Source organism: Dipodomys spectabilis, unplaced genomic scaffold (genome assembly GCF_019054845.1).
Source record: "Dipodomys spectabilis isolate Male_0828 unplaced genomic scaffold, ASM1905484v1 ptg000002l, whole genome shotgun sequence".
Taxonomy (NCBI): domain Eukaryota; kingdom Metazoa; phylum Chordata; class Mammalia; order Rodentia; family Heteromyidae; genus Dipodomys; species Dipodomys spectabilis.
Window position 1 is genome coordinate 46,412,363 of NW_024870679.1, and position 27,117 is coordinate 46,439,479.

General features: G+C 41.7%; 1 protein-coding gene across 1 annotated transcript; it reads right to left on the reverse strand.

The window, feature by feature from the left end:
• Positions 1-1,012: 1,012 nt before the first annotated feature.
• On the reverse strand, positions 1,013-25,841 carry Rragc (Ras related GTP binding C). Its single transcript, XM_042681221.1, has 7 exons — positions 25,498-25,841; positions 22,786-22,989; positions 21,608-21,807; positions 17,397-17,511; positions 14,243-14,385; positions 8,401-8,549; positions 1,013-2,612 (listed from the first exon to the last, which is right to left on the reverse strand). The coding sequence occupies exons 1-7, from the start codon at positions 25,732-25,734 to the stop codon at positions 2,461-2,463; spliced, it is 1,200 nt and encodes a 399-aa protein (XP_042537155.1). The 5' UTR covers positions 25,735-25,841; the 3' UTR covers positions 1,013-2,460.
• Between the last annotated feature and the right edge of the window lie 1,276 nt (positions 25,842-27,117).

The window sequence follows — 27,117 nt, forward strand, 5'->3', positions numbered from 1 at the left end:
CTAAGGATCATAGTTCAAATTCAGCCTAAGCAGGAAAAATCTCAAGACTCTTATCTCCAACTACCTACACCCATTAAATATAAATAAATAAATAAATAAAGCTGGAAGTCCAACTGTGGCTCAAGTGGTACAGCATCAGCCTTGAGCAAAAACAGCTCAGGATAGCACACAGACCCTAAGTTCAAGCCCCAGGAAAAGCACCAAAAAAAGGCTATATATCGTATTTAAAGAGGTTTTTTTCGCATTGATTTTGTGATGTCCATTTCAAGAGTTTTAAATTTTAGCTTCTAAAGCAGTCCCAATGATTTAACTAAATAACTTTCAAACTCTACCTCCCGGATGATAAACTAGTGAAGACATTTCACCTATCACCTTAGATGCCAACCACCAACGTATTTCCATAAACATTTAAAGATTAATAAACACAACCAAACTGGAATCGGTACTCTCTACTTAGTCCTGTTCTACTTATCTTCTTACTCCTTAGCTTAGACACATCAGCCATGCTAGGCTTTGACATTCCCCACCCAGGAATGAAGATTCTTGATAACAAATACCCAGCCAAAACACATTTTCACTTGGGCAGGGGAAGATGTCTACACACAAGACCATGGAACTGCCAGGCGCCAGAGTGGCTCACGCCTATAATCCTTGCTACTCAAGAGGCTGAGATATGAGGATCAAGGTTCAAAGCCAGCCAGGGCAGGAAAAGTCCATGAGACTCTTATCTCCAATAAATCACTCAGAAAACCAGAAGTGGACTGTGGCTCTAGTGGTAGAGCACTAGCCTTGAGCTGAAGAGCTGAGGGACAGCGCCCAGGCCCAGAGTTCAAGCCCCATGACTGACAAAAAAAAAAAAAGACCATGGAATTCTCAGAACCTTAAAGTCCTGAAACAGAAAGATTGTTAACCACACAAGGTAGCAAAAGAACAGGAAATGGAAAACGAAAGTGAGACAACCCAATATTCTATCATGTCACCCTCCCGTACCTTAGGCAAGGATGAAAACTGATTTTGGAGTAAATACATTTATTGATACCCAATTTATATATAGTTCAATGAAATAATCTATAAATATAAAAGCATTTTTCTTCTGGATATCACTATGGTCCATGTAAATACTCAACAGTCAGAGTCATTTGCAGGAAGCACTCCAAGTCACACTGTTAGGTTACAGACCTGAATATATAGATCTCATTCAACAGTGGCACTTATGTACTCAAGTGGTCCAGTGGCTTTGGAATATACATGACTGAGCAGGTGGAATAAAAATAATGTGTTTAAGTTTAAATCAATGGAGGGGGTATCAACCATCAACAAAAAGGAACAGTTATTGAATTCAAACTCTAGGCAAACGAAGTACCAGTTGTTGACACGTGGTGTCAAAATACTGGAGACAAAGTGTAAAACAACACAAGTTGTGGCACCACACTCTCTCCAACCCCAGTGACAGTCCACCAGTGCCATAGGGCCATTCCTGGTCAACAAACAGCAGTTCTTAAAATAATCTAGATAGCTCACAATGAAGGGATGCAGAAGTTGCTATCAAGGTTAAAAGAAAATGGGCTGAATATTTCAGGGACATGAGTTTCTCCCCTATAAGAGGACTGTGGGAAAACTACTTTGTCTTAAATTCCCTTTGTTTACATTGTGAATGGTCACTTATCAAGTGCAGGAGAACCCACACATCTGGTACCCAAAACACAGGTGCAAAAATTTTCTTGTTTCAAAGTTTTTTCTCAACACTTCCAGGAGAACCAATGCAGCCAGTGCTGAGCCTTGCTCTCCACCCGATGCGGCACAGAAATCTCCTCTCATTCCTTCCTCACAAATACAGGAATGTCCTTTGCTTCAGATGACGCATCTTCTGAGTGAGCAAGTGAATGAATTTAAAAGGTCTTACATATACTGAGATCTGAGAGGCAGTGTTAGAAGGTAAGCAAAGCAGGGTTTTTAGGAACTAATTAAATGAAAAACTTAAGGGAAGCACATAAAATTCAGGGTTTTTTTCTATTATTTTCAGCTGGAATTGACAGCAGTATTCCCTGAAAAGGATAGGTAACTGGTGTTATCTCCAGGTCCAAAATATCCAATTACTTGAAGTAGGACCAAAAAAAGAAAGACCTATTTGAGTTCTGAGGCCTCAAAGAATAAAAAATTAAAAAATTTTTTAAAAGGATGAAGGAAGGACAGGAAGGAAGGAAGGAAGGAAGGAAGGAAGGAAGGAAGGAAGGAAGGAAGGAAGGAAGGAAGGAAGGAAGGAAGGAAGGAATAGTAGCTTCAGTTGTACACTGCCGACTGAAAAAAGGTTTTCATCCAAATAAGACACTCTATGCCTCGTCTATAGTGAGACAGGCATTAGGCTCCCACAAGCAGCAGCTCCCATGTCCTGTAGCATGTGGCATCTGAACCTGGAGTGAGGAGTAAGCTGGCACCAAGCCTCAGCTGCTGAGATTCAGACTAGATGGCATTCCGTGGTGTGCCATTGTGTGCCAATGCTTTCAGGCTGGGGACACTGCTCTGGTGAACACAGCTCCTGTGAGAAGTCACACCCACTTCAAAAACCTCATGAATAGCTTTTCGGAAGCAGTGGAAGTTGTAATCTATCAGACCTGCAAGAGGAAGAAAAAAAAAAAAAGAATCACCCCTGTTGAATGTAGACTGTGAACATATCCACCAGGAAATAAATATTCAGTGACAGAAAAGACATACACTCACACCTGAGGAATTCTATACACTGGGAAAATTATAAAGCACATAGAAAATTATTAAAACTGTTTTTTTGTTTTTTGGGTTTTTTTTTTTTGTCGGTTGTGGGGCCTGAACTCCGGGCCTGAGCGCTTCAGCTCAAGACTAGCGATCTACCACTTGAGCCACAGCGCCGCTTCCAGCTTTTTCTGCTTATGTGGTGTCGAGGAATCAAACCCAGGGCCTCATGCATGCAAGGCAAGCGCTCTACCACTGAGCCACCTTCCCAGTCCCTAAAACTGGTTTCTTTAGGGCCTCAGGGTATACATGGAGGACAATTAATCTAACAGAGCTACTAAAAAGGTAAGTATACTAAGTTTACAATAAACCCCAGAGTCAAGGAAAAATACTTTTTGAATTATAAACTCCCTTTTACCACTCTTCGGGCAGCCATTAAAGGACTGAAGAAAACAAGCAGTCAACCTAGTAAAACTGCTGAGTAGTGGTAAGCGGCAGAGACTGTCAAGAGTTCTAAGTGGCCTGCAATGCCTCTTCAGGAAGGGCAGTTTACCAGTTCTGTGTAAGGTTTTTTTGTTTTGTTTTTGTTGTTGTTGGTCCGAGGGCTTGAACTCTGGGCCTGGGTGCTGTCCCTCAGCTCGTCAGCTCAAGGCAAGCACTCTACCACTTCAGCCACAGCACCACTTCCAGTTTTCTGGTGGTTTACTGGAGACAAGAGTCTCACATGGGCTGGGAAGGTGGCTCAGTGGTAAAGCGCTTGCCTCGCATGCATGAGGCCCTGGGTTTGATTCCTCAGCACCACATAAGCAAAAAGAAAAAGCCAGAAGTGGCGCTGTGGCTCAAGTGGTAGAGCGCTAGCCTTGAGCTGAAGAGCTGAGGGACAGCGCCCAGGCCCGGAGTTCAGGCCCCACGACCAGACCCAAAAAAAAAGTCTCACAGACTTTCCTGCCCAGGCTGGCTTTCAACCATGATCCTCAGATCTCAGCCTCCTGAGTAGCTAGGATTACAGGTGTGAGCCACCAGCGCACGGCTCCATGTAAGTTTTTTGATGGACAAGTGTTAATTTGGGACAAAAATAGCTAGCTGCCTACCAACTCTAACCATATCTCCTTTCTTCTCTTAGAAGCAGAACCCTAATTTTGAATGAACATACTGGTGCCAAGCTAAAATGCAATTCCCAGCCTTCCTTGCAGTTTGTAATTAAGTACAGCCAAATGGCCAATTATGGCCACTGCAGTAAGTAGAAATTTTATAGGTCATCTGTGAACTCTCTTTATGGGGAAAAGGATGCATTTATTCCTTTTTCCACCTCTATTCTTCTTTCTTAAAGTCTAGAATAGCGGTAATATGGCTGGAGCTCCTTTCTGGAACAGGGTGACATTTCATTATGCTAAGAAGGGCAAGACAGGAAGAGAAGTTGCCTAGCTGCACTAGACTGTCAACCTCCAAGCTTCTTTAAAGGTGAAAGAGACATAAACTTCCATTTTATTTAAGCCTCCATTACTTGGATTTGCAGCCAAGGTTAATAAAATGTTAGAAATTCTTAAACTCCCTAAGTAGAGCTGTGGCTCAAAGTGGTACAGTGCTAGCCTTGAGCAAAAAAATCTCAGAGACAGCACCCAGGACCTGAGTTCAAGCCCTGTGACTGACAAAAAAAAACAAACAAAAATATAAATACTTTGCCAGGTGCCAGTGGCTAACACCTATAATCCTAGCTAGGAGGCTGAGATCTGAGGATCATGGTTTGAAGTCAGCCAAATCAGAAAAGTCCATATGAGACTCTCACCAATTAACCACTCAAAAACCAGAAGCAGTGTTTGGCTTAAGTGGTAGAACACTAGTATTGAACACAAATGGGCTCAGGGACGGCAGGCCAGGCCCTGAATTCAAGTCCCACAACCGACAAAAAAAAAAAAACTTACACTCCAACTAAGAGCTAGGTTGTCATGTATATCTACCATCACAGCATCCTTCTGTGTGCACCACAATGCGCAATCTGACTGTCACCTTGACCAAATTAACAGCCTTGTCATCAAACTTTCAAATCACAAAATTCATATTCAGAAAAAGTAAAATATAAAAATACATTGTGTGGTCTAAACACAGTGTGATCTTCCAATAATTTACATTCAATTTGATGAACGTCATTAAACATTGAACAGTATGACAGAGGGTACAATGTGTCAGAACCAGCAGATATGATCTAGCCTTCAAGGATGTGCTAGCTGCAGCATAAGGCCAACACATAAGAAACAAATCAAAACAATCTGGTGTCAATTAATCACAAATGTGAAAAACGTCCAATGAAGAGAGAAACAACTACAGGGCAAAGTTGTCAATAAAAGCTTCACAGCTTCACAGATCCTAACTCTGAACTGGCACCAAATATTCAAATCATTCAATTCACATTCAGAAAAAGTAAAATATGAAAATACATGGTATGACTAAACTTTTGAGTATACCAGCAAGACTTTAATTATGCAGAACAGGAAGAAAAATTCCAAGAAAACCACAGGGAAGCTGGGCACCGATGGCTCACACCTATAATCCTAGCTACTCAGGAGGCTGAGATCTGGGGATTTAGGATCTCAATTCAAAGCCAGCTCTGGCAGGAAAGTCCATCAGACTCTTATCTCCAATTAACCACCAGAAAACTGGGAAAACTGGAAGTGGCGCTGTGGCTCAAGTGGTAGAGCACTGGCCTTGAGCTGAAGAGCTGAGGGAGGGTGCCCAGGGCCCACAGTTCAAGCCCTGGACAGACAGAAAAGGAAGGCAGGAAGGCAGGAAATAACAGGAGTTAGGCTCTGATAGCTCATGCATATAATCCTAGCTACTGAGGAAATAGAAATCTGAGGATAGCAATTCAAAGCCAACCTGGGCTCCAATCACCAAATCTCCAATTCACCACCAAAAAGCCAGAAGTGAAGGTATGGCTCAAGTAGTAGAGCACTAGCATTGAATGAAAAAGCTAAGGGAGGGCTGGGAAGGTGGCTCAGTGGTAGAGTGCTTGCCTTGCATGCATGAGGCCCTAGGTTCTATTCCTCAGCACCACATAAGCAGAAAAAGCCAGGAGTGGCGCTGTGGCTCAAGTGGTGGAGTGCTAGCCTTGAGCTGAAGAGCTGAGGGACAGCACCCAGGCCAGAGTTCAGGCCCCACAACTGACAAAAAAAAGAAAAGAAAAGAAAAAGCTAAAGGACAGTATCCAGGTCCTGAGGTTCAAGGCCCAGAACTGGCACACAAGAAAGGAAAGAAGGGGAGGGGGGAGGAGAAGGGAAGGGAGAGCAGGGGATAAGAGAGGGGGAGAGGGAGAGAAGGAGAGAGGGAGAGGAAGAGAGAGGGAGAGAGGGAAGGAAAAGGAAAAGAGGGAGGAAGGGAAGAAGGGAGGGAAAGAAAGAGGGAGAGAGAGAGGTAAAAAGAGGGAGGAAAGGAAGAAAAAAGGACACAAGAAAAATGGCTTAACTTGTGACAGAAGTCAGATGGCCAAATCATGAAACGTCATAAAACATCTGTCCACGTTTGCCACAGTGATCACCACACCAAATATTTAAATGAAGATGTCTTACTAATAGCTCCAAATACAGGAATGGAACATGAGCTCAAGGGAGAGCTGTAGATGTAAATTTTTTAGTCACAAACAGATTAACCCAAACCATGGACTAGAAAAACTGACTTCAGAAAAAGTAACAATTGGGGGACTGGGAAGGTGGCTTAGTGGTAGAGTGCTTGCCTAGCACACATGAGGCCCTGGGTTCAATTCCTCAGTACCATATAAACAGAAAAAGCCAGAAGTGGCGCTGTGGCTTAAGTGGTATAGGGTATAGTGCTAGCCTTGAGCAAACAAGCCGAGGGACAGTGCCGGGGCCCTCAGTCCAAGCCCTAAGACTGGCCAAAAGAAAAGATAAAATAACATCTGGGAAGATAACTCTGAAGAACATAGAACTAGGAGAAAAATAAAGCAGCTAGAGAAAAAGGAGAGACAGACAGAAATCCAAACACAAAATGATCCAGACAAATCAGTTTTAAGGAAACAGAGAGAAGAAAGTTTTGAAAAAGGAAGGACTTACAGGGCCACAATTGTCAGAAGACTGAGTGAATGAAGCATGAAAGGCACCACCTTTCAAGGAATAGCTTCAGTAGATTGGTTTAGCTAGAAACAAACTATAGTCAATCAACAGCTAATAAAAAGATTTGAAAAGTCAGGCATTAGTGTTCACCCCTGTAATCCTACCTACTCAGGAGGCTGGTCTTTGAGCATTGAGGTTAAAAGTCAGACCAGCATAAAATCCTGGGACTCTTATCTCCAATTAGCCACCAGAAAACTAAGGCACTAAGGAGCACTATAGCCTTGAGCAAAAAGAACTCAGGGAGCTGGGCACTGGTGGCTACGCCTACGTAATCTTAGCTACTCAGGAGGCTGAGATCTGAGGATCCCAGTTCAAAGCCAGCCCAGGCAAAAAAGTACGTGAGACTCTCATCTCCAATAAACTACTCTGTAAAAGCCAGAAGTAGCACTGTCGCTCAAGTGGTTGAATGCTAGCCTTGAGCACAAGAAGCTCAGAGACAGAGCCTAGGCCCAGAGTTCAAGCTCCAGGACTAGCAAAAAAAAAAAAAAAAAGAATTTTGAAGAAAGAAAAGGTCTAAAATAAAAACTTTTGTGGGTGAGATGGTGGGATGAGAGGGAAAAACTGGGAGAGAAAGAGAGGTGACTTTGTCAGTAAAGAAATGTACTCTTTACCTGATTTATGTAACCATAACCCCTCTGTATATCACCTTTATCACCTTTATAATAACAATATATAAATAACTTGACTTAAAATATCAAAGGAAGGACAGTCTGGACTTCAGTCTGGAAGGGACAAAAGTATGAACTGAACCAGACAACAGTGGCTCATGCCTGTAATCCTAGCTACTCAGGGACCTGAGACCTGAGGATTGTGGTCTGAAGCCAACCTGGACAGAAAAAATAAAAAGACTCAACTCCAATTAATCAGTAAAAAGCTAGAAGTGGAGGCATGGCTCAAGTAGTAGAGCACAAAACATTACCAGAAAAAGCTAAGCGAAAGTATAAAGTTCAAGACCCAGCACCAGCACACAAACAAAAATCCCTATGAGCTCATTTATTTTTAAAGATAACCATTTGTCAACAGTATACAACTATAATCAGTTACACTCAGAAGGTTGAGATCTGAGGATCATGAGTTGAAGCCAACCAGAGCAGACTCTATTTAACAAGAAAAGAAAAAAAGTGGAGGGGCTGGGAAGGTGGCTCAGTGGTAGAGCACTTGTCTTGCATGCCTGAGGCCCTGGGTTCAATTCCTCAGCACCATATAAGCAAAAAGAAAAAAGCCAGAAGTGGTGCTGTGGCTCAAGTGGTAGAGCACTAGTCTTGAGCTGAAGAACTGAGGGACAGCACCCAGGTCCAGAATTCAGGCCCCACGACTGGACCAAAAAAAAAAAAAAAAGAAAGAAAGTGGAGTGGTTCAAGTGAAAGAATACCAGCCACAAGGAGAAAAAGCTAAGCCAGAGCTTGAGGTCCTGACTTTATGCCCTAATACTGGTACAAAATAAACAAATAAATAAAGCCATGTATTTATGTGTTCAATATTGCAACCTTGCAATATTACTTCCTATTGTTTTCAAGGACCTGAAAAACAGTGACAAACACATGAAAACAGTTTTTGAAAATGCCATTACCTTTTCGTTCAAAGCTCTCTTCCCTAAGAATGCAGACCAGTGCCAAAAATTTAGTCACTTCCTTTAAATAAAGGACAGTTGTATTATTCAGCTTGATAATTGCCATGGATTCCTTGTCATAAGCACTTCCACTTCCATCTTCCTTTAGCCTATTTTAAAAAGAAAGTACCACTCATTAACATTGCCCAACTTGTTATTTTGTCACATTTAATTTGCAGTTACAAGTTTGTCCACCCAGATTCCCAAATGTCTATGAGAAAAAATGGTACTGGCTTATATATATCACAACAGAGTTGCCATTTCAATATAGGATTCCCAAGCAGAATCTTAGAATCAATAATTTTTGTTCTAAACAGAAAGTTCTATACATATCCATTACTTACTAAAATGAAACATTTGGAGAAAACAGTAAAAATACATGTAGATCTTAACCAAAAAAGGACATTTCCAACACCATGCCAGATGGGGCTACTAGTACCTGCTCAGATCATGGTGTGCAGGCTCAGCTGAGCTACCTTTTCTCTTCCCTCAGACAACAGAGCCCCCATGGGACCTGCCACCATCTCAACAAGCTACTTCAAAACATACTTTACATGCCAAGCCAATCATGTCTTTTCTCAGAATTTTCTTCTTCACAAAAACAAGAAAATTCTTAGATTATACAAGAACACTCCTACCTAGAGACCTACAGGAATTACACTGAAACCAACCACTTTATTTTGTTTTGGTCAGTTGTGGGGCTTTAACTCAGAGCCTCTTTGTGCTCAAGGATAGTGCTCTACCACTTGAGCTACAGATCCACTTCTGGTTTTTGAATGGTTAACTGGAGATAAGAATCTCATGGGGTTATTCTGCAGAGGCTGGCTTCAAATCACAATCCTCAAATTTTCGCCTCTTGAGTAGCTAGGATTACAGGTGCGAGCCATCAGCACCTGGCCCAACAACTTTTAAGTAGATTCTCAGTGTCCTTTCTTCTGTATCTGCTCAGCAAAAGTCTATTGGTTATCTAGTTTCCAACAGAAAGAGTTATCAAAATTGCCTTTTTAAAAGATACATTTGCCACCACATTTTTTAAAAAAGTTTATGCGTACAGGGAGGAAGTTAGCAATATACACCTATAATCCCAGGATAAAGGAGGCTGAGGTAGCATGATGGAGAGTTCAAAGCCAGGTCTAAGATACATAGCAAGACACTGCCTAAAAGGGGAAAGGGGAAAGAGAGGGTTGCTTTTTACAAAAAAGGAAATATACTAAAAAGAAATGTTACCAGCAGTTGTCTTTGGTAGTAGAACAATGCCTGTTCTTTTTCTGTTTTTACTTGTCTCTATTTTTCATAAGCTGAATTTTACTGAAAAGGGGCTGATTTTGAATTTTACTGAAAAGGGGCTGATTTAAAACTATACTGAAACTTAAGTTTACTTTTTTTTGGGTGCAGAGGAAGGCAATACTGAGATTTGAACTCTGGACATTAGATTTGCTAAGCATGCTATCTATCCAGTTTACTTTTCTTTTCTTTTTTTTTTTGGGGGGGGGGGGATCCAGTCATGGGTCTGACTGCTTTCAGCTTTCTTTTTTTCTTTTTGCTTATGTGGTGATGAGGAATCGAACCCAGGGCCTCAGGCATGCAAGCTAAGCACTCTACCACTAAGCCACCTTCCCAGCCCTCCAGTTTACTTTTCATAAGTTATCTTATTGTTATTTACAATAAACTGGAAAGCCAGGCGCTGGTGGCTCACGCCTGTAATCCTAGCTACTCAGGAGGCTGAGATCTAAGGATCGCGGCTCAAAGCCAGCCCGGGCAGGAGAGACCGTGAGACTCCGATCTCCAATAAACCACCAGAAAACCGGAAGTGGAGCTGTAGCTCAAGTGGTAGAGTGCTCGCCTTGAGCTGAAGAGCTGAGGGACAGCGCCCAGGCCCAGAGTTCAAGCCCCACGGCCGACCAAAATAAATAAATAAATAAATAAATAAACTGGAGAACAGAATTACTGCTACAGTCCTATTTACCCTATTTCCTTTCTGGAAAAATTCAAAGTAAACTAAATTAAGACAATAAGAGGACTGTGCTCATTTTAAGCCTGCAATAACAGAAGCTCATTAAAGGTAAAATGACCTGGCAAAGTCAGAACTCAAATTTATTTAACTCAATCCGACAGTTTCTAATACCTTTTATAAAGTTGATTCGGCCAGGCAAAGTAAGGAAGGAAAGTTAAGTTTCATCTGTTTTAACAATATGAAAGAAAACTACTTCCTCCTGACTAGAGAAGAGGAAGTTGTGTTACATGTTCTTAGCTTAAGAGTTAGATGTCAAGTAGATCCTTTTCTGTGCCACATGGAAAATGTGAACAGGTACTAACTCTGAAACAGGCCAACAACAAACATGCCTGGCAAAAAGTCCCTAAGCTACATCTATCCAGAGGAAGCAGCTGCAAGAAGCTGCAACGCTTCTAATACTGAGCCAGCACATGATCCTGAATCACACTTACTTGCCTACCATGGATCTGACTTGACTCCAAGCATACTGGGCAAGCACATGCAGACACAGACACAAAGACACACACAGACACACACAGACACACACACACACACACACACACACACACACACACACAATGTTTTTTAAAAGAATATTCTATTCAAAGTCTGAAGATTAATTTTATTTTAGTGATTAATGAAGTTAAAATTTTAAATATGCTAGTTACTGTTTTTTAAGGCTTGCTCTATTGCTCCAAAATATTTTGGGAGGGTCTTTTGTTTCTATTTTTTTGTGCTGGTCTTGGGGCTTGAATTCAGGGCCTGGGCACAATCTCTGAGTTTTTTTTTTTCATACAAGGCTAGCATTCTACCACAAAAGCCAAGATCTACTTCCAGAGTTTTCTGGCAGTTAAGAGTTGGAGATAACATTCTCACAGACTTTCCTGCCCAGGATGGCTTTGAACCATAATCTTCAGATATCAGCTTCCTGAGTAGGATTACATGCATGAGCCACCTGCACCCAGCTGTTTCAGTATTTTGTTTTCTTGTGCCTGTCCTAGGGCTTTAACTGGGGACCTGAGTGCTGTCCCTGAGTATCTTTGCTCAAGGGTAGTGCTCTACCACTTGGACCAGAACTCCACTATGACTTCTTCTGGCAGTTAATGTAGTTAAAGAGTCTCACAGACCTTCTTGCCAGGATTGGCTCTGAACCTTGATCCTCAGATTTCAGTTTCCTGAGTAGCTAAATTTCAGGCATGAGCCACTGGCACCTGGCTGTTTTGGTCGTTTTGAAGGCTTTTAGGCAAGTATATTTATCTGAATTTTATTTGAAAATATGTCCAGGCAAAAGTAGAAAAGGTTTGGTCAAAAGGAGCAGACTTTGAAGCAGCCTACTCTGGACTGCAAATGAAAGGAGAAAGAACTTAGTACTGAATAAACTGAAGAGCTTCTAGCAAGACAGCTAGGATAAAAAGCTCATCAGTGTCAACAACAGACACTTCCTCTCTAAGAATGCAGTGTTCACTCACGCTATCTTGTTTACATGGACTATAGCTGGCTTCAAATCTTCCCTCAGATTAATCGGTACTGACAAGTCTACAAATGAAAGATCTTAAATATGAAGATTGCTACAAGTAAAAAATATGAATATAAAAACTAGAATATAGTCTACTAAATATATTATAGAATCTTAATACAAAGTGAATTTTAGAAGCTAAAAACTACAATAAGTTATATACAGTCTCTTCCAAAAAAACATAAAACAATAATCAAGTAAGAAGTAAATTACAAGAACATTATCACACTGCATATATAATGTTGGGAATAGTGAAATAATGGTCTCATTTTAAAAACTCTACAGTATGGGCTGGGAAGGTGGCTCAGTGGTAGACCACTTGCCTTGCATGCATGAGGCCCTGGGTTCGATTCCTCAGCACCACATAAGCAAAAAGAAAAAAGCCGGAAGTGGTGCTGTGGCTCAAGTGGTAGAGCACTAACCTTGAGCTAAAGAGCTGAGGGGCAGTGCCCAGGCCCAGAGTTAGGCCCCACAACCGGATCCAAAATTAAAAAAAAAAAAAAACTCTACAGTATATGCAATTTATCATCAATCTTATAGTAAAAATAATTTTATAATTTGATTTTTTTTTTTTGTCAGTTATGAGGCTTGAACTCTGGGCTTGGGCACTGTCCCAGTGCTCTTCAGCTCAAGGCAAGTGCTCTACCACTTGATCCATAGCATCACTTCCGGTTTTCTAGTGGTTTATTGGAGATAAGAGTCTCACAGACTTTCCTGCCCAGGCTGGCTTTGAACGGTGATCCTCAGATCTCAGCCTCCTGAGTAGCTATGATTACAGGCATGAGCCACCGGCACCCAGCCAAATTTGATTTTTAAATTATGAAAAAGGTTGTTTATGAAATCTTGATTTGTTTTAAAGAAAAAGCAAATGTTCTACTCATATATTTTTAGAAATGGGGAACATGAAACTTTCCTGAGTAATATAACAGTCTTGTCTCATTTTCATTATGGAAAAAAATAAAAGAACATGTGATCATAAAAGTAAAAAAGGAATAAACTGAAATGAGACAGGTCCAGAAATGGTAAGACAAATGCATTCTCCTTTTCAGAGGCAGCCAGGAAAAGCTAAGTATGGAGATCAAGCTAACAGGTAAGATCAGAGGTGAAGCAGAACAGAAGACACAGGTATTAGAAAGTAAGAGAGCCTAAAAAACACCTTGGGAGTTCTGACATTAACTAGATGAATATGGATTATCAGAGGTACAAAGAATGTTATCAGTAAATTCTCCCAAAGTTGTTTTATGTTTTGGTTTTTACTTTTTGTACCAGTCCTAGGGCTTGGACTCAGGGCCTGGGTACTGTCCTGTTGCTGTTAAGCTCAAGACTAGTGCTCTACCACTTAGCCACAACTCCAATTCAGCTTTTTTTGCGGGCAAGGGCATAGTTTATTGGCTTACAGTTGTGAGTCAACAGTGCCAAGTCAAAAGCTATTTTATGTTTTGTTTTGGGTTTTTGGATTTGGGGTTTGTTTTTGTTTTTTTTTTTGCCAGTCTGGAGGCTTGAACTCTGAGCCTGGGCACTATCCCTGAGCTCCTTTTTTGCTCAAGGCTAGCACTCTACCATTTGAGCCACAGTGCCATGTCCAGTTTCAGATGGTTAATTGGAGATATGAGTCTCATAGACTTTCTGCCCAGGCTAGTTTTGAACCAAGATCTCAGTCTCCTCAATAGCTAGGACTACAGATATGAGCCACTGGTACCCAGCCCAAAAGTTTTATTTTCTACAAAATCACTTATTTGCTCTCTTTTCTAAATTTCTATACAGAGTACAGGAGACCTCACATTTTAGAGATTTATTCTGGAAAGTCAGATGTATGAGTTAAATGTCCTGTCTAAGTCCTTTTAACAAATAAAATTCTGATTACCTTGTTTCTTTGTACTCTGAAACAGATTTAGAATCCCTGTTCTACAAAGCCTGAGGTTAAATGAGGAACCAGCACTTATTTTCTTATTCATACCACTTAAAATAAATTAATCTAGCTTTTCAATCTACCTAAGTTACACTAAGAGAAGATAACAATACAAACTCTACAAATTGAGGCAAGAAAAATTTTTAGTGATAAATAAATCCAACACCATTCACTTCCCAAGTGCTCTATGCCATCCTCTCTGAAATTAAGAACCAGCAATGTTTACAGAGAAATCATGCTCCAAGCTGAATCACTGTGGTCAAAATGATAGTCTTTATTCGGTACTTTATTCGGTACAGGGGGCTCTGAAATTAGTCCTCTGAACAAATAATACTGGTGTTTTGCTACTTGTCTGAGATCTTACAGAAATATGTATAGAACTTACCCGTATATACAAGACACATCAATTACAACATCAATCATATCACAGCAAAGTTCATAAGACTGCATATCCACAGGAGAACTGTCGGTTGCGATGTAGATTTTGCTGACAACATCAAAGAGAAAGGCTTTTTCAATACCTGAATTCTTGGAAAAACAAAATTGGGGAAGTGTTCAGTTACTTTTTGGGGGGGAGGGGCATTCAGTTACTTTTATGTGCATGGGTGCACATACATGTGCACACCAGTACTAGGGATTTTACTCAAGGAGTTTCTGTGCTCAAGACTAGCATTCTACCATTTAAACCACAGCTTTTTTTTTTTTTTTTTTTTTGGTGATTAACTGGAGATGAGAGGATCATGGACTTTCCTGCCTGGGCTAGCTTCAAACCACTATCCTCAGATCTCAGCCTTCTGAGTTGCTAGAATTATAGGCGTAAGCCACTGGTATCTAGCCTCAGATCCTTTTTTTTTTTTTTTTTTTTGGGGGGGGGAGTCCCGGTCATGGGGCCTGAACTCTGGGCCTGAGAGCTGTCCCTCAGCTCTTCAGCTCAAGAATAGCACTCTACCACTTGAGCCACAGCACCACTTCCGGCTTTTTTCTTTTTGCTTATGTGGTGCTGAGGAATTGAACCCAGGGCCTTATGCATGCAAGGCAAGCGCTCTTCCACTGAGCCACCTTCCTAGACCCTTCAGAAACTTTTGTTGTTGTTGTTGGACATGGGGATTGACCTCAGGGTCTGGGAGCTGTCCCTTAGCTCTTTTGCTCAAGGCTAGCACTCTACCACTTGAGCCACAGCATTACTTCCAGGTTTTTTGTTGTTTTGTTTTTCATTTTGGGTTTGTTTTGTTTTGTTTTCCAGTTCTGGGGCTTGAATTCAGGGCCTAGACACAGTCCCTGAGCTTCTTTTGCTCAAGGCTAGCACTCTACCACTTGAGCCACAGAGCAACTTCTGGCTTTTTCTGTTTATGTTGTACTGAGGAATGGATCCCAGGGCTTCATGCATGCCAGGCAAGTACTCTACCACTAAGCCACATTCCCAGCTCCAACTTTCAGTTTTTTTGAATAATTAATTGGAGATAAGAGTCTCACGGGGACTCTTCTGCCCAGGCTGGCTTCAAACCAAGATCCTCATAACTCAGCCTCCTGAGTAGCTAGGATTACAGGCGTGAGCAACCAGTGCCCAGCCATGAGTTACTTGTAAGAATCACAATTTGTAACTTATCAAAGACAGGAATTATTGAAAAACACTTTTAATTATACATTAAAGGTCATTTTTCTTACAACTTTTTTTTTATGGTGATAAGGATCAAACCCAGGGCCTTTCACATACTAAGCAAACGCTGTTTTACTGCATATATGCAACCCCACCTGTTATTTTTAATTACACAACCAATACCAAAAAATAAATAATAATTGCTTATAAGACCTGTTTTTAAACAAAGCCTCATTACGTAGTCCAGAGTAGCCTCAAAGTTTGATCCTCAACTTCCCAAGTGCTAAGATTATAACCATGTACCACCATGCTCAGACTGCAAGATAATTCTCTCTAAAAAATAAAAGTGGAATTATCTCCTTTGATTTACTTCCATCTTTTTCTTCTTTCTCTTAAATGAATTATTTTCTAAGACACCAACAAACTTGAATAACAAAGAATTTCTCAAGCTGCCCATATAGTTCTGTGATAGAAAGCTTGCCTAGCAGTGCCATATCCCCAACAAAAAATAACCTCCTCAAACAGAACTATTCTATATTGTCAATAATCCTGCCCTATTATAATCAATCTATTTTGAGTAACCTATCAAAGCCTTTATATGAGCAATTAGCCAAACATAAAAGAATTAGTTTGATGCCAACATCTAGCTCAGCCAAAAAGCTAGAAAGAGTCACAGTGAGGAATATCACTCACTGAGTCCTTTCAAAATAATGTTTAGAAAATAAGTGTTCAATTTATTTATGTTAGTCTTTTTTTCCTTAAGATGAATGCTCAAAAGAAGAATATAAAATATGGGCTGGGAATGTGGCTTAGTGGTAGAGTGATTGCCTAACATGCATGAAACCCTGGGTTCGATTCTTCAGTACCACATAAACAAAAAGAGCCAGAAGTGGCGCTGTGGCTGAAGCAGTAGAATGCTAGCTTTGAGCAAAAGAAGCTCAGGGACAGTGCCTAGGCCCTGATTTTAAGCCCCAGGACTAGCACCAAAAAAAAAGTAAAATATGATAGTAAAATTATAATTATCAAGGAAAGGAAAGTATTTCTAAATGTCATCTCCAATGAAGCAAAGATTAAAATTAAATTGAGTCACATTCCCAACACCCAATTTTTTCCAGTCTTTACTCTTTCTTAAGGATACAGATAGGGGGGAGAGGGGAGGTAGGGAAGGGATGTGAAGGGTAAACAAAGGAGGAGGCTGCAATGCTTGATAAGAAATGTACGCGTTATCCTGCCCATGTAATTGTAACCCCTCTGTACAGTATGTTCACAAAAAAAAATTAAATTTAATTTAAAAAAAAAAAGGATACAGATATTATGAAGATGAAGGGATTTTTTGTTTGTTTTTTCATTTTCTCTTGAAACAGGGTCTCACTCTGCAGGCCAGACTGATCTGCAATTTGCTATGTAGAGCAGTTTGGCCTCAAATTTATATGCCTTAACCTCCTAAGCGCTGTGATTAACAGATGTGAACCATCACACCTAACAAAGAATTTTGTTTTGTGTTTGTGGTTCTGGGGATTGAGTCCAGGGCCTTGTGCATACTAGGAAAGGGCTCTACCACAAGGCAACATTTCCAGCTCCCAAACCCTTATGAAGATGTTTATAATTAAGAAAGCATGGGGGGGGGGGGGGCTGGGAAGGTGGCTCAGTGGTAGAGCACTTGCCTTGCATGCTCAAGGCCCTGGGTTCGATTCCTCAGCACCACATAAGCAAAAAGAAAAAGCCAGAAGTGGCGCTGTGGCTCAAGTGGTAGAGCGCTAGCCCCATGACCGGACCCAAAAAAAAAAAAAAAAAAAAAAAGCAAGCATGGGGGAAATTTTAGTAGTTCATTGGAAAATACAGAAGGGTATTTCAAGCTCCATTTCTGGAGAAAACCTGAAAACACAAATATATTTAACAAAAATGAAATTGGCAATTAGACTGAATTAAATAGCTCACTTACTGATATGAAGATATTTAATAGGTTTTCCAAGGTTGGCAGTTGTGGAATGAGCTTCTGCACCACCTTGCTGAAGGCTTCAAATATTGAGTGGTCATAGATACTAGTCAAATAAAAGCTGTAAAAACACAACATGGGAAGATTAATTTGGAAATTACCAGAAAAACAGTAATAACTACCATAATATGTAATATTTAATGTTTCTTAACATTTGCTCCCAGTAATTTAAAAAGATGTTTACCATACCCATTATTAAAGATAAGACCATTTTTCCAACCTGACCTATTATAGGATCACTCATTTTACTGCATTTACTAGAGAGCGACTAAGGGAACCCATACTGGAAAGCATTTCCAGATGCAGAAACTTGAACTATGTCTTTGCAATCTAACCCATAAAACTTGGTTTAAGTATATAACTAAGTCAAAACACCAAGACCAGACTCCAAGAGAAATCTAGATTTGTAATATTTACACTAAATAACAATTCACATTTCTACTATAATGCCACCTCCTGACCAATCTACCTAAAACAGTAATCCTGAACCTGCTTTCTATCTTTTGCACTAATCATTTTATCTTCATAGCACTAAGTAATTAAAATTATACCATGCATTAATTTGTAAAAGCTTTGAGCTATTATTCATTCAACTGTAAGCTCTATGAGGAAAGAGACTTTTGTTAGTCTTGGGCACTAAGTATTTGCTTAGTAAATAAGTCTACTGCCACTCCACCCTGGTTTCATCTGAATAAACGAAAATATACAACTGGCATTTAGATTTAGATACATAGCATAAGAAGAATGGATGTAGGAGTCCAGAAAACAAGAGCTTAAAGGCCTGAAAAAGGATGTATGAGTAGAAAAGTAATACTTGTAAATATGAAACATAAGTTGAAAGAGAGAGGCCTTTAACAATTTAAGTACTGTGGACAATTCTGCCTGATTTTTCACTCAAGAGTACACCTATCACCACATGATTCTATCAAGCTCAGAAATACAGGACTGTGTTTACCGCTCTGTGGCTACTTTAAAGACACAAGGAACTAATAACCTAAGAACCTAATCCTATGAAAGAAGGGGCTTTACTCTAGCTATAAGAGCACTAGAGCCGATCTGAGAATTGCAGTTCAAAGCCAGCCCAGGCAGGAAAGTCTGTGAGACTCTTTTCTCCAATGAACCACCAGAAAACCGGAAGTGGCACTATGGCTCAAGTAGTGGAGCGCTGGATCTTGAGCTGAGGAGCTGAGGGGCAGTGCCCAGGCCCAGAGTTCAAGCCCCACAATCGACACAGACAGACAGACAGACATACACACACACAGACACACACACACACATACACAAAGAGCACTTGGGCATGTAATAACAAATGATCTCATAAGCAGGAAGGAAAAGAATTTTAATCGCCGGGCGCCGGTGGCTCACACCTGTAATCCTAGCTACTCAGGAGGCTGAGATCTGAGGATCGCACTTCGAAGTCAGCCTGGGCAGGAAAGTCCATGAAACTCTTAAATCCAATAAACCACTAGAAAACCAGAAGTGGCGCTGTGGCTCAAGCCATAGAGCGCTCGCCTTGAACTGAAGAGTTCAGGGACAGCGCTCAAGCCCAGAGTTCAAGCCCCAAGACTGACCAAAAAAAAAGAATTTAAGTCTTTCTTTTAGGCACAGAGATTAGCAAAGTGAGGATCTTCCAGGGTTTGAAAGAGTTGGAGGTGAATGGAGACAGGGAAAACCTGAAAGCCAGAGTATGTTCATAAGTTGAGAAAGCAGAAATCAAATAGAGCCTTATCCTTAGGCCGGTCAATTTTAAATATAAGCTCGATGCAGGCTAAGAGCATATTTCAGTAGTAGAGCTCTTGCCTAGTATGCACAATGTTCTGTTTAGTCCCTAGCAAATAAAAATTAAAAATGAAAGCTTACTGAAAATTCTACTGAAACTAATAAGCTCTACTTACTACAGCTCTACTGGATACAGGCAGAAGGGTAATGTATACCAATAGGATGCACAGATAATTTAGGGGAATCATATTCCCCAGGAGCAGTATAGAACAGATAAACAAGGGTTAACACCCCCACCCTCCATAAAAAACAGTAGACTGCCAAAAATAAAAATAAGGGAGCAGACTATCATTGGCTCACTCCTATTATCCTAAATACTCTGGAGGCTGAGACCTGAGAATCAAAGACCAAAGCCAGCCCAAGTAGACAAACCTGAGAATCTTATCTCTAATTAACCATCAAAAAGCCTGAACTAGCTGGGTGCTGGTGGCTCACACCTACAATCCTAGTTATTCAGGAGGCTGAGATCTGAGGATCCTAGTTGAAAGCCAGCTGAGGCAGAAAAGTCCCAGGAGACTTTTTTTTTTTTTTTGGTAGGTTGTGGGGCTTGAACTCGGCCTGGACACTGTCCCTCAACCCTTTAGCTCAAGGCAAGTGCTCTACAACTTGAACCACAGCGCCACTTCTGGTTTTCTGGTAGTTTGTTGGAAATAAGAGTCTCACAGACTTTCCTGCCAGGCTGGCTTTGAACCTCGATCCTAAGATCCGAAGCTTCCTAAGTAGCTAGGATTACAGCCACCCACATCAGAATCCCTAGAGATTTATCTCCAATAAACTACTCAAAAAAGCCAGAAGTGGCACTGAGGCTCAAGAGGTAGAGCTCAAGCCTTAAATACAAACAGGCTCAAGGACAGCACCCAAACCCTGAGTTTAAGCCCCAGGACAGGCAAAAAAAAAAAAAAAAAGGATTTTACTTCTGAAGCTATAATTTCACCTGTTTTTAATTTTTAAGGGCTGAAGGAATGGCTCAAATACTAGAAAACCTGCCTAGCAAGCACTAGACCATGAGTTCAAGCCCTAGTATCACCAAAAAAGAGGGGGTGGGAGAAATGTAGGTAAACTAGAGGTGAGACTCTTCTACAAAGTTTGCTAGAAGTTTGGAAGATTTTGAAGCCTAAGGCAAGGTAGGTGTAGGAATAGATTTGGCTTAAGCCTAATGGAAGTCTTTATAGTGGCCCAAGGATGAGGAAATTACTACACCTGTCTCTCCTATGCTTTACCCCTTTAGGCTGTTAATATCAAGACAACATTTTCAGCTGGATGCTAGTGGCTCATGCCACCTAGCTACTCAGGAGGCTGAGATCTGAGGATTGTGGTTCAAAGCCAGATGAAGCACGAAAATCAGTGAGACTCCTATCTCTAATTAAATACCAGTAAGATGGAAGTGGAGGTACAGCTCAAGTGGTAGAGTACTAGTGGCTAAGATAGAGTACAGGCCCTGAGTCAAAGCCCCAGGACCAGCACAAAACAGGAACATTTTCTCAGGCACTTTTTAAAAAAGTTATTTTTACCTTCATCACTAAAAAAGATAAAGTACCAAAATAAGTCTTCTTATACATTCAAAATGCAAATACACAATCCTAACTAAGTGTTCAATTTATAGGATCAATTCACTTAACCCAAAGTTCAGAATTTTACAAAAGTACTATTGTAAGAACTAGGATACATGCGGGGCGCCAATAGCCCATACCTGTAATCCTAGCCACTGAAGAGGTTGAGATCTGAAGATAACAGTTCAAAACCAACCCAAGCATGAAAGTCCATGAGCCTCTTATCTCCAATTAATCACCAAAAAGCTAGAAGTGAAACTGTGGATCAAGTGGCAGAACACCAGCTTTGAGTAAAAAAAAAAAACTAAGGGATACTGGCCATGCCTCAGTACTTGCAAAGAAAAGAACCTAAGATACGTTAGAACCTATGCTTTAAAACGTACTTCCTTTAAAAGGCTCTTCCTATTGAGAAAGATGCTATCTGGATCCAAGTCTAACTCTGACAACAAATGTGACCAAGAGTTCTTGAATTTGGCAAGGAAAGAAAAATGATGAAACGAAGAGGAAATGTCCTGAAGCAGATTTCTGCCATGAGGAAACAGCCTGACTCCAGTCTCTTGAGATCAATTTGCAAAAGCACCAATGATTTCACATGACTTTCAATCACCAGGAAAATGCAAAAACAGGGAAAAGCAATTTCTCAGTAATATCAGACTCCCTAAACAGACTAGAACTCAACAGAGAGATGAGATCAAAATCTTCTATACTTGGAAAAGGGAATACCAGTGATAGGAAGCTACAGTGTCTGTAATGACAGAGATGGGAATACATATCAAGCACACAGGTTTTTTTTTTCAGGGCTCTCATATCAAGCACACATGTTGTTACCTAAGGTGGAGTTTTTCTAGCCCAGCATCAGCAAGGTCATCATTGGCCCTTTGATGTATGTCCCTCTGTGTTTCTATTTTGTGATCATCAGACAGACCATCAACTTTGTGAATAAAAACCTCAAAATTCATATCTGGGTTAACTTTGTAGGCTTTAGAAACAGTTATGTGAAGTCTTGTTAAAGCCTCCATGTAGTCATCCTGTAAGTCAGAACAAAATATTTTTTAAGAAATCATACAAAAAGCAAGTAATGAGTTATGCCTCAAACCACCCCAATTACAGAAAATATATCAACCTAATCATAATATTCAAATACTCAAATACACCAACCTATAATAATAAATAGCTCTGCATTTTCTTTAGAAATTCAAAACCTAAGCCTGTTATTTGAATATAGTAATATTAAGGAAAAGGGAAACAAACATCTCTCCCACATAGAATTTTTAAAGTAATCCCAGCTCTGCCATTAATCAAGCACATGGCTTTAGGCAAGTTGCTTAAATTCTGATCTCAGCTCACTCATCTGAAAAACTGGAATTATAATACCTACCCTCACAATATTGTATAGATTGGCTTATGTATATGAAAGCACCTAACACTTGGAAAGCATTCCTAACTGGAATATTTAAGCTTACATAAAGTAAGCTCTTTAAGAACAGGGATTCATCTGACTAATTGCCACATGGTAGGCCTTAAGAAGTGCTTGTTGAACTAAATTCAATTCAAACAATTTAAGTAAATTACTCATTCTGATATATACTGACTCGGGCTGGGAAGGTGGCTCAGCGGTAGAGGCCCTGGGTTTGATTCCTCAGCACCACATAAGCAGAAAAAGCTGGAAGTGGCGCTGTGGCTCAAGTGGTAGAATGCTAGCCTTGAGCTGAGCCCAGGCCCAGAGTTCTTTTCAGTGAGTATATCACTATTATAATAAAGTACAGAAATACCTACTATTAACCAATAAAAGTAGGAAACCAGAGTAAAATACTTATTAACTAGGACTCAAAGATACCAATCACTTCTAACCACCTGATACTCTAAAACTGCACAATAACAAGCCTGCTCCCCAAAAAACACTCTGCAGCTGTACCTCTTCTACTATCAGGGAACCTAGCAACAAAGTAAAAAGTTATGAATATATGACAAAAGAAGAACGAATAGACATCATTATTCCTAACTACCTGTGCATCAATGACATATATCAATGCTCCTGTTCCCCTGAAGATCATTTCATAATCAAAGGTTGGGTCAAAAAAGTCCATCTGCCCAGGAAAATCCCAAATCTGGAAATTCACAAAGGAGCTATTGGAAATGTCGTCTTTATAAATCTTGTTGGTACTTTCCAAAAAAAGAGTCTCATTGGGTGACATCTTATGAAACACCACCTGTTAAAAAAGAATGACAATTTTACGACTGCACAAGCTCAGAATTTAACCATGAGTTACAAGTACATTCAAAATGCTACCCTGGATTAACACTGAAAATTTTAAACCTGTAGCAGAAAAGAAGGAAAGAAAATTAAGGTAAAAATTGAATGTTGACTCTACTATTCTTATTTCTGACAAAAGATAGCAAATTAATTCCCATTTTCAATCTATTTTGAAGCTGAAAGTTTTCTGCTATTTTAATGGTACCATTAGTAGTACTACTAGTAGTCACTTACCTACATTGTTTGTTTTGGTTTTGATTTACTTTGACATTGTCTCACTATGCCTGTCAGATTGGCTTCAAAAGATTTACCAACATCAATCTCCCCAATGCTGGGATTAGAGGAATGCAACACACAAAAGATTCAAGTTTTTGTAGTTTGTGTTTGTTTTTGTTTGTTTTGTTTTTCTGACAAGCATTTAAAGTTTTCAAAATCCATTTAGGAGATCATGGAAGTTTAAGAAACTGGGTCTTTTTTTTTTTTTTTGGGGGGGGGGGGGTGAGTCTTGAACTCTGGGCCCAGGTGCTATCTCTGAGCTCTTTTGGTCAAGGCTAGAGCTCTATCATTAGACCTACAGTTCCACTTCTGGTTTTCTACTAGTTAATTGGAGATAAGAGTCAGGGACTTCTCCAGTCGGAGCTGGCTTAAACCCTGACCCTCAGGTCTCAGCCTTCTTACAGGCATAAGCCACCAACGCCAGGCTTAGTTTAAGTTTTGTTCATCCAAAGTCATTCAATCCTAGCTACTCAGGAAACTCAGATCAGAGGATCTAGGTTCAAAGCTAGCTTGGGCAGACACATCTCTATCCAGCAAAAAGCTGGAAGTAGGTGTGGCTTCAGTGCTGTAGGACCAGCTTTTTTTTTTTTTTTTGAGGAAGGGGAAAGAGGCTCAGAGGCCCAGAGTTCAAGGCACAGGACCAGTTACTCAAATGCCTACTTTAACTAGTTCTGGAATAAAAAATGAAACATTGGATCCTGGCCTGGCTAAGTTCGCAGTCTAAGTAGAAAGTGAAAATATCCAAAGGAGGAAGGCCTATGGAAGTAGGGAATAGGCAGCTCCCATAACACAAGAAAGGGTAAAGTCAATTCATGACTGGGGATGTATCACTGGTAGAGGTTAGCCTACTAACTCTAGGCTCAAAAAAAATAAAAAAAAAAACCTCAATACTAAGTAATACTTTGGCTCTCACAATTACTTTAATCTTTTATAAAGATAAAAAGTTACTTGAAGTTACTTGCACAATTTTGTCGGTAACAAGTCGAATAAAAATCAGTTTGCTGAAAACATCAACACAGGCAAGTCTTGCTGGAGATGAAAAACAAAACACAGAAATGCAGAAAATTCGAAAGAGAGTTTCTCTATGAAAAAACAAAAAAAAACATCGCGAGGTTTACTTTTAAGATAGGCCTTCCCAATAGAGTGGATCTAGGATATAAATTGTTAGAAGCTCGCAGTGTGTCTAACAGAGATGGCAGGCGGAAAAAACAGACACAGAGTTCTGCCTCTATTTCCCCTTTAATTAAAAAAAATGTATGCCAGGGCTGGGAAGGTGGCTCAGTGGTAGAGCGCTTGCCTTGCATGCATGAGGCCCTGGGTTCGATTCCTCAGCACCACATAAGCAAAAAGAAAAAAGCCGGAAGTGGTGCTGTGGCTCAAGTGGTAGAGCGCTAGCCTTGAGCTGAAGAGCTGAGGGACAGCGCCCAGGCCCAGAGTTCAGGCTCCACGACCGAACCAAGAAAGAAAAAGTATGCCCTCACCTTTCCTTCTTAACCCAAAGTTAAAATAAATGGTCTGATGTTGAGGTGTAACATTCTTAGATATCTTTGGCTTGGGGTAATGGTGTAGAGCTGTAATAATCCCAGCATTCCCAAGAAGGAAGCAGGACGATCTTGAGTTCAAGGGTGGCCAGGGCTACACAGAGAGAGACTGTCACCAAACAGAAAGACTCCTAAGGTTTTTATAACTACACACCTACCAGACAAGTGTCACTGTAACTACACTTTGATCACAGGTACTCAGATATGTACAGGAACAGCACCCGCTCTAATAATGTCTCAGCGAAGTCTTCAAGACTTCAGCACAAGAACTCAGGTGCCCCGGAGCCTTAGTGCAGGACAGGGAGTCTCCCAGGCTCTCTCCACGTGAGAACCGTCGCGTCCAGGCGTCAGGGACTGGGTGCCAAGGGGCGGCGACGTGGGGCGGGGCCCGGGACACCTACCCCTCTCAGTCAGTTTCGCCTCCCGAACTCTACCCGGCCCCCGCCGACTCCGGGGTCCCCGCGCGGGCGGCGCCTCGGCCTCTGCACTCGCAGCAGCAGAGGAGAAAGTGCCGCGCTGGAGCCCAGCGCCAGGCCGGCTCGGCCGCCGCCCTCCCTCTCCGTCCCCCCACCCCCGCGCCCGGCCACCTGAGCCCTCGCCAGGCGAGGGGAGGGGGCGGGCGGAGGACCCCACGCCTTTCCATTCACCTTCTGGATGGAGGACTTGCCGCTGCGCCTCAGCCCCATAAGCAGTATCCTCGGCTTGGAGCTCTCCGCGCCCCCCGGGCCACAGCCGCCGCCAGCCCCCGCCCCGACGCCGCCGCCCGCCGCCGCCGCCTCCTCTTCCTCTTCTTCCACGCCGTAGCCGAAGTCCTTAGGGAACGAATCCGCCGCGCCGTAACTGCCGGCGAGGGGCGGCTCTTCTGCCCCGTACTGCAGGGACATGGTGCTGGACCGCCGCCGCCCGCGCCCTGACAGGCCAGGCCAGGCCAGGCCGCCGCCTCCCCAGCCGCTGCCACTGCCGCTGCCGCCGCCCCCGGCCGCTACCGCCGTCCTGCCCGCCCCCAAGCCTGGCTATGATAGGCTTCTAGCTGGGACCCAGCCCCTCATTGGCTCCCCGAGACGCCACTCGGAAGCAGCAAGGTTGGTGGTGTACATCACGTGCTCAGAATCACCTGACTCGCGGCCGCCGAGGGGCGGGGGAGGAGTCACGAGGAGGGCGGCCCCGCCGCGCCTCTGGTCCAGCTAGTAAGCTTCGGCCCGTCCCTGGGCTCCCCAGTTCCCCTTCGCGCTGTCTGCCAGCCTTCTGGCACCGATAACACCGCCAGAGATGTTCTGGGAATTCGGGGAGTCTATTGTCCTCCTCCTGCGTTTGTATTCACTCAGCTAATACTGATGTCTGCGATATCCTGGATGCCTAAAGGGGGACTTGAAACTGAAATCGACTCGGGCCCGGCCTGTCCTCGAGTTGAAGACTAACCGAGATTGAACCTCTGCGTAAGTAACCTCGGTGTGAGCTGTTATGTAGGAAGGCCACGGGCACGGATGAAATGCTCGACAACTGGGTGAGAGAGACTAGACTCTAAGCACGTGTAGATGAATGAATAAGGTTGGGATAAGGTAAAGGAAGTCAGCGAGCAAAACTCAACCCAGGGTAGCTAGGTAGGGGTCAGTGTGATCACTTTTTCTTGCAGGTACCTAGACCAGACAGGAAAGCAAATCCAACCAAGCTGGAACATCTTTTTGCAGTAGATGGCTGAGTGACTACTGCTACCACCTCAAACTCAGGACTCAGCTGCTTCTCCCCAAGACAGTCAAGTCTGCCCCTCTAGTAACTGTTTCTATAGAATGTTGTTAACTTCCACATCGCCTTCAGATTAGAGACTAAAGAAATGACTAATGAAAAGCAAATGCGTTACCAAATGTTTGAGAAAGCTTAAGGAAATTTCATGGTTCCATATCTAGAGTTGAAAATTAAGACTCAAAGCACGGCCCCTATACATTTAAAAAAGGCAATGTAGTGGACTTGATCTCTCAAGCAGACTGTTGTAATACCGGGGATGAAACCCTGGTCCTCTGTGCATGTTAAACCAATGGTCTACCACTGGATATGCCCAGAGACTGACTTCTTGATGGGAGAGTATGTTTCCTCACCAGTTATATAGAAACCTAGAATTTAAAGGTAGGAAAAACCAGTAAACATCTAGTCCAAACTTGCACCTAAAATCAACTCTGTAGTATCTTGACAGACATATAGAATGTACCTAGACTCTTGGTTTTCATGGGGGATTAGTTCCCCTGTGGATTATACCTCCCAATTCTATTAAC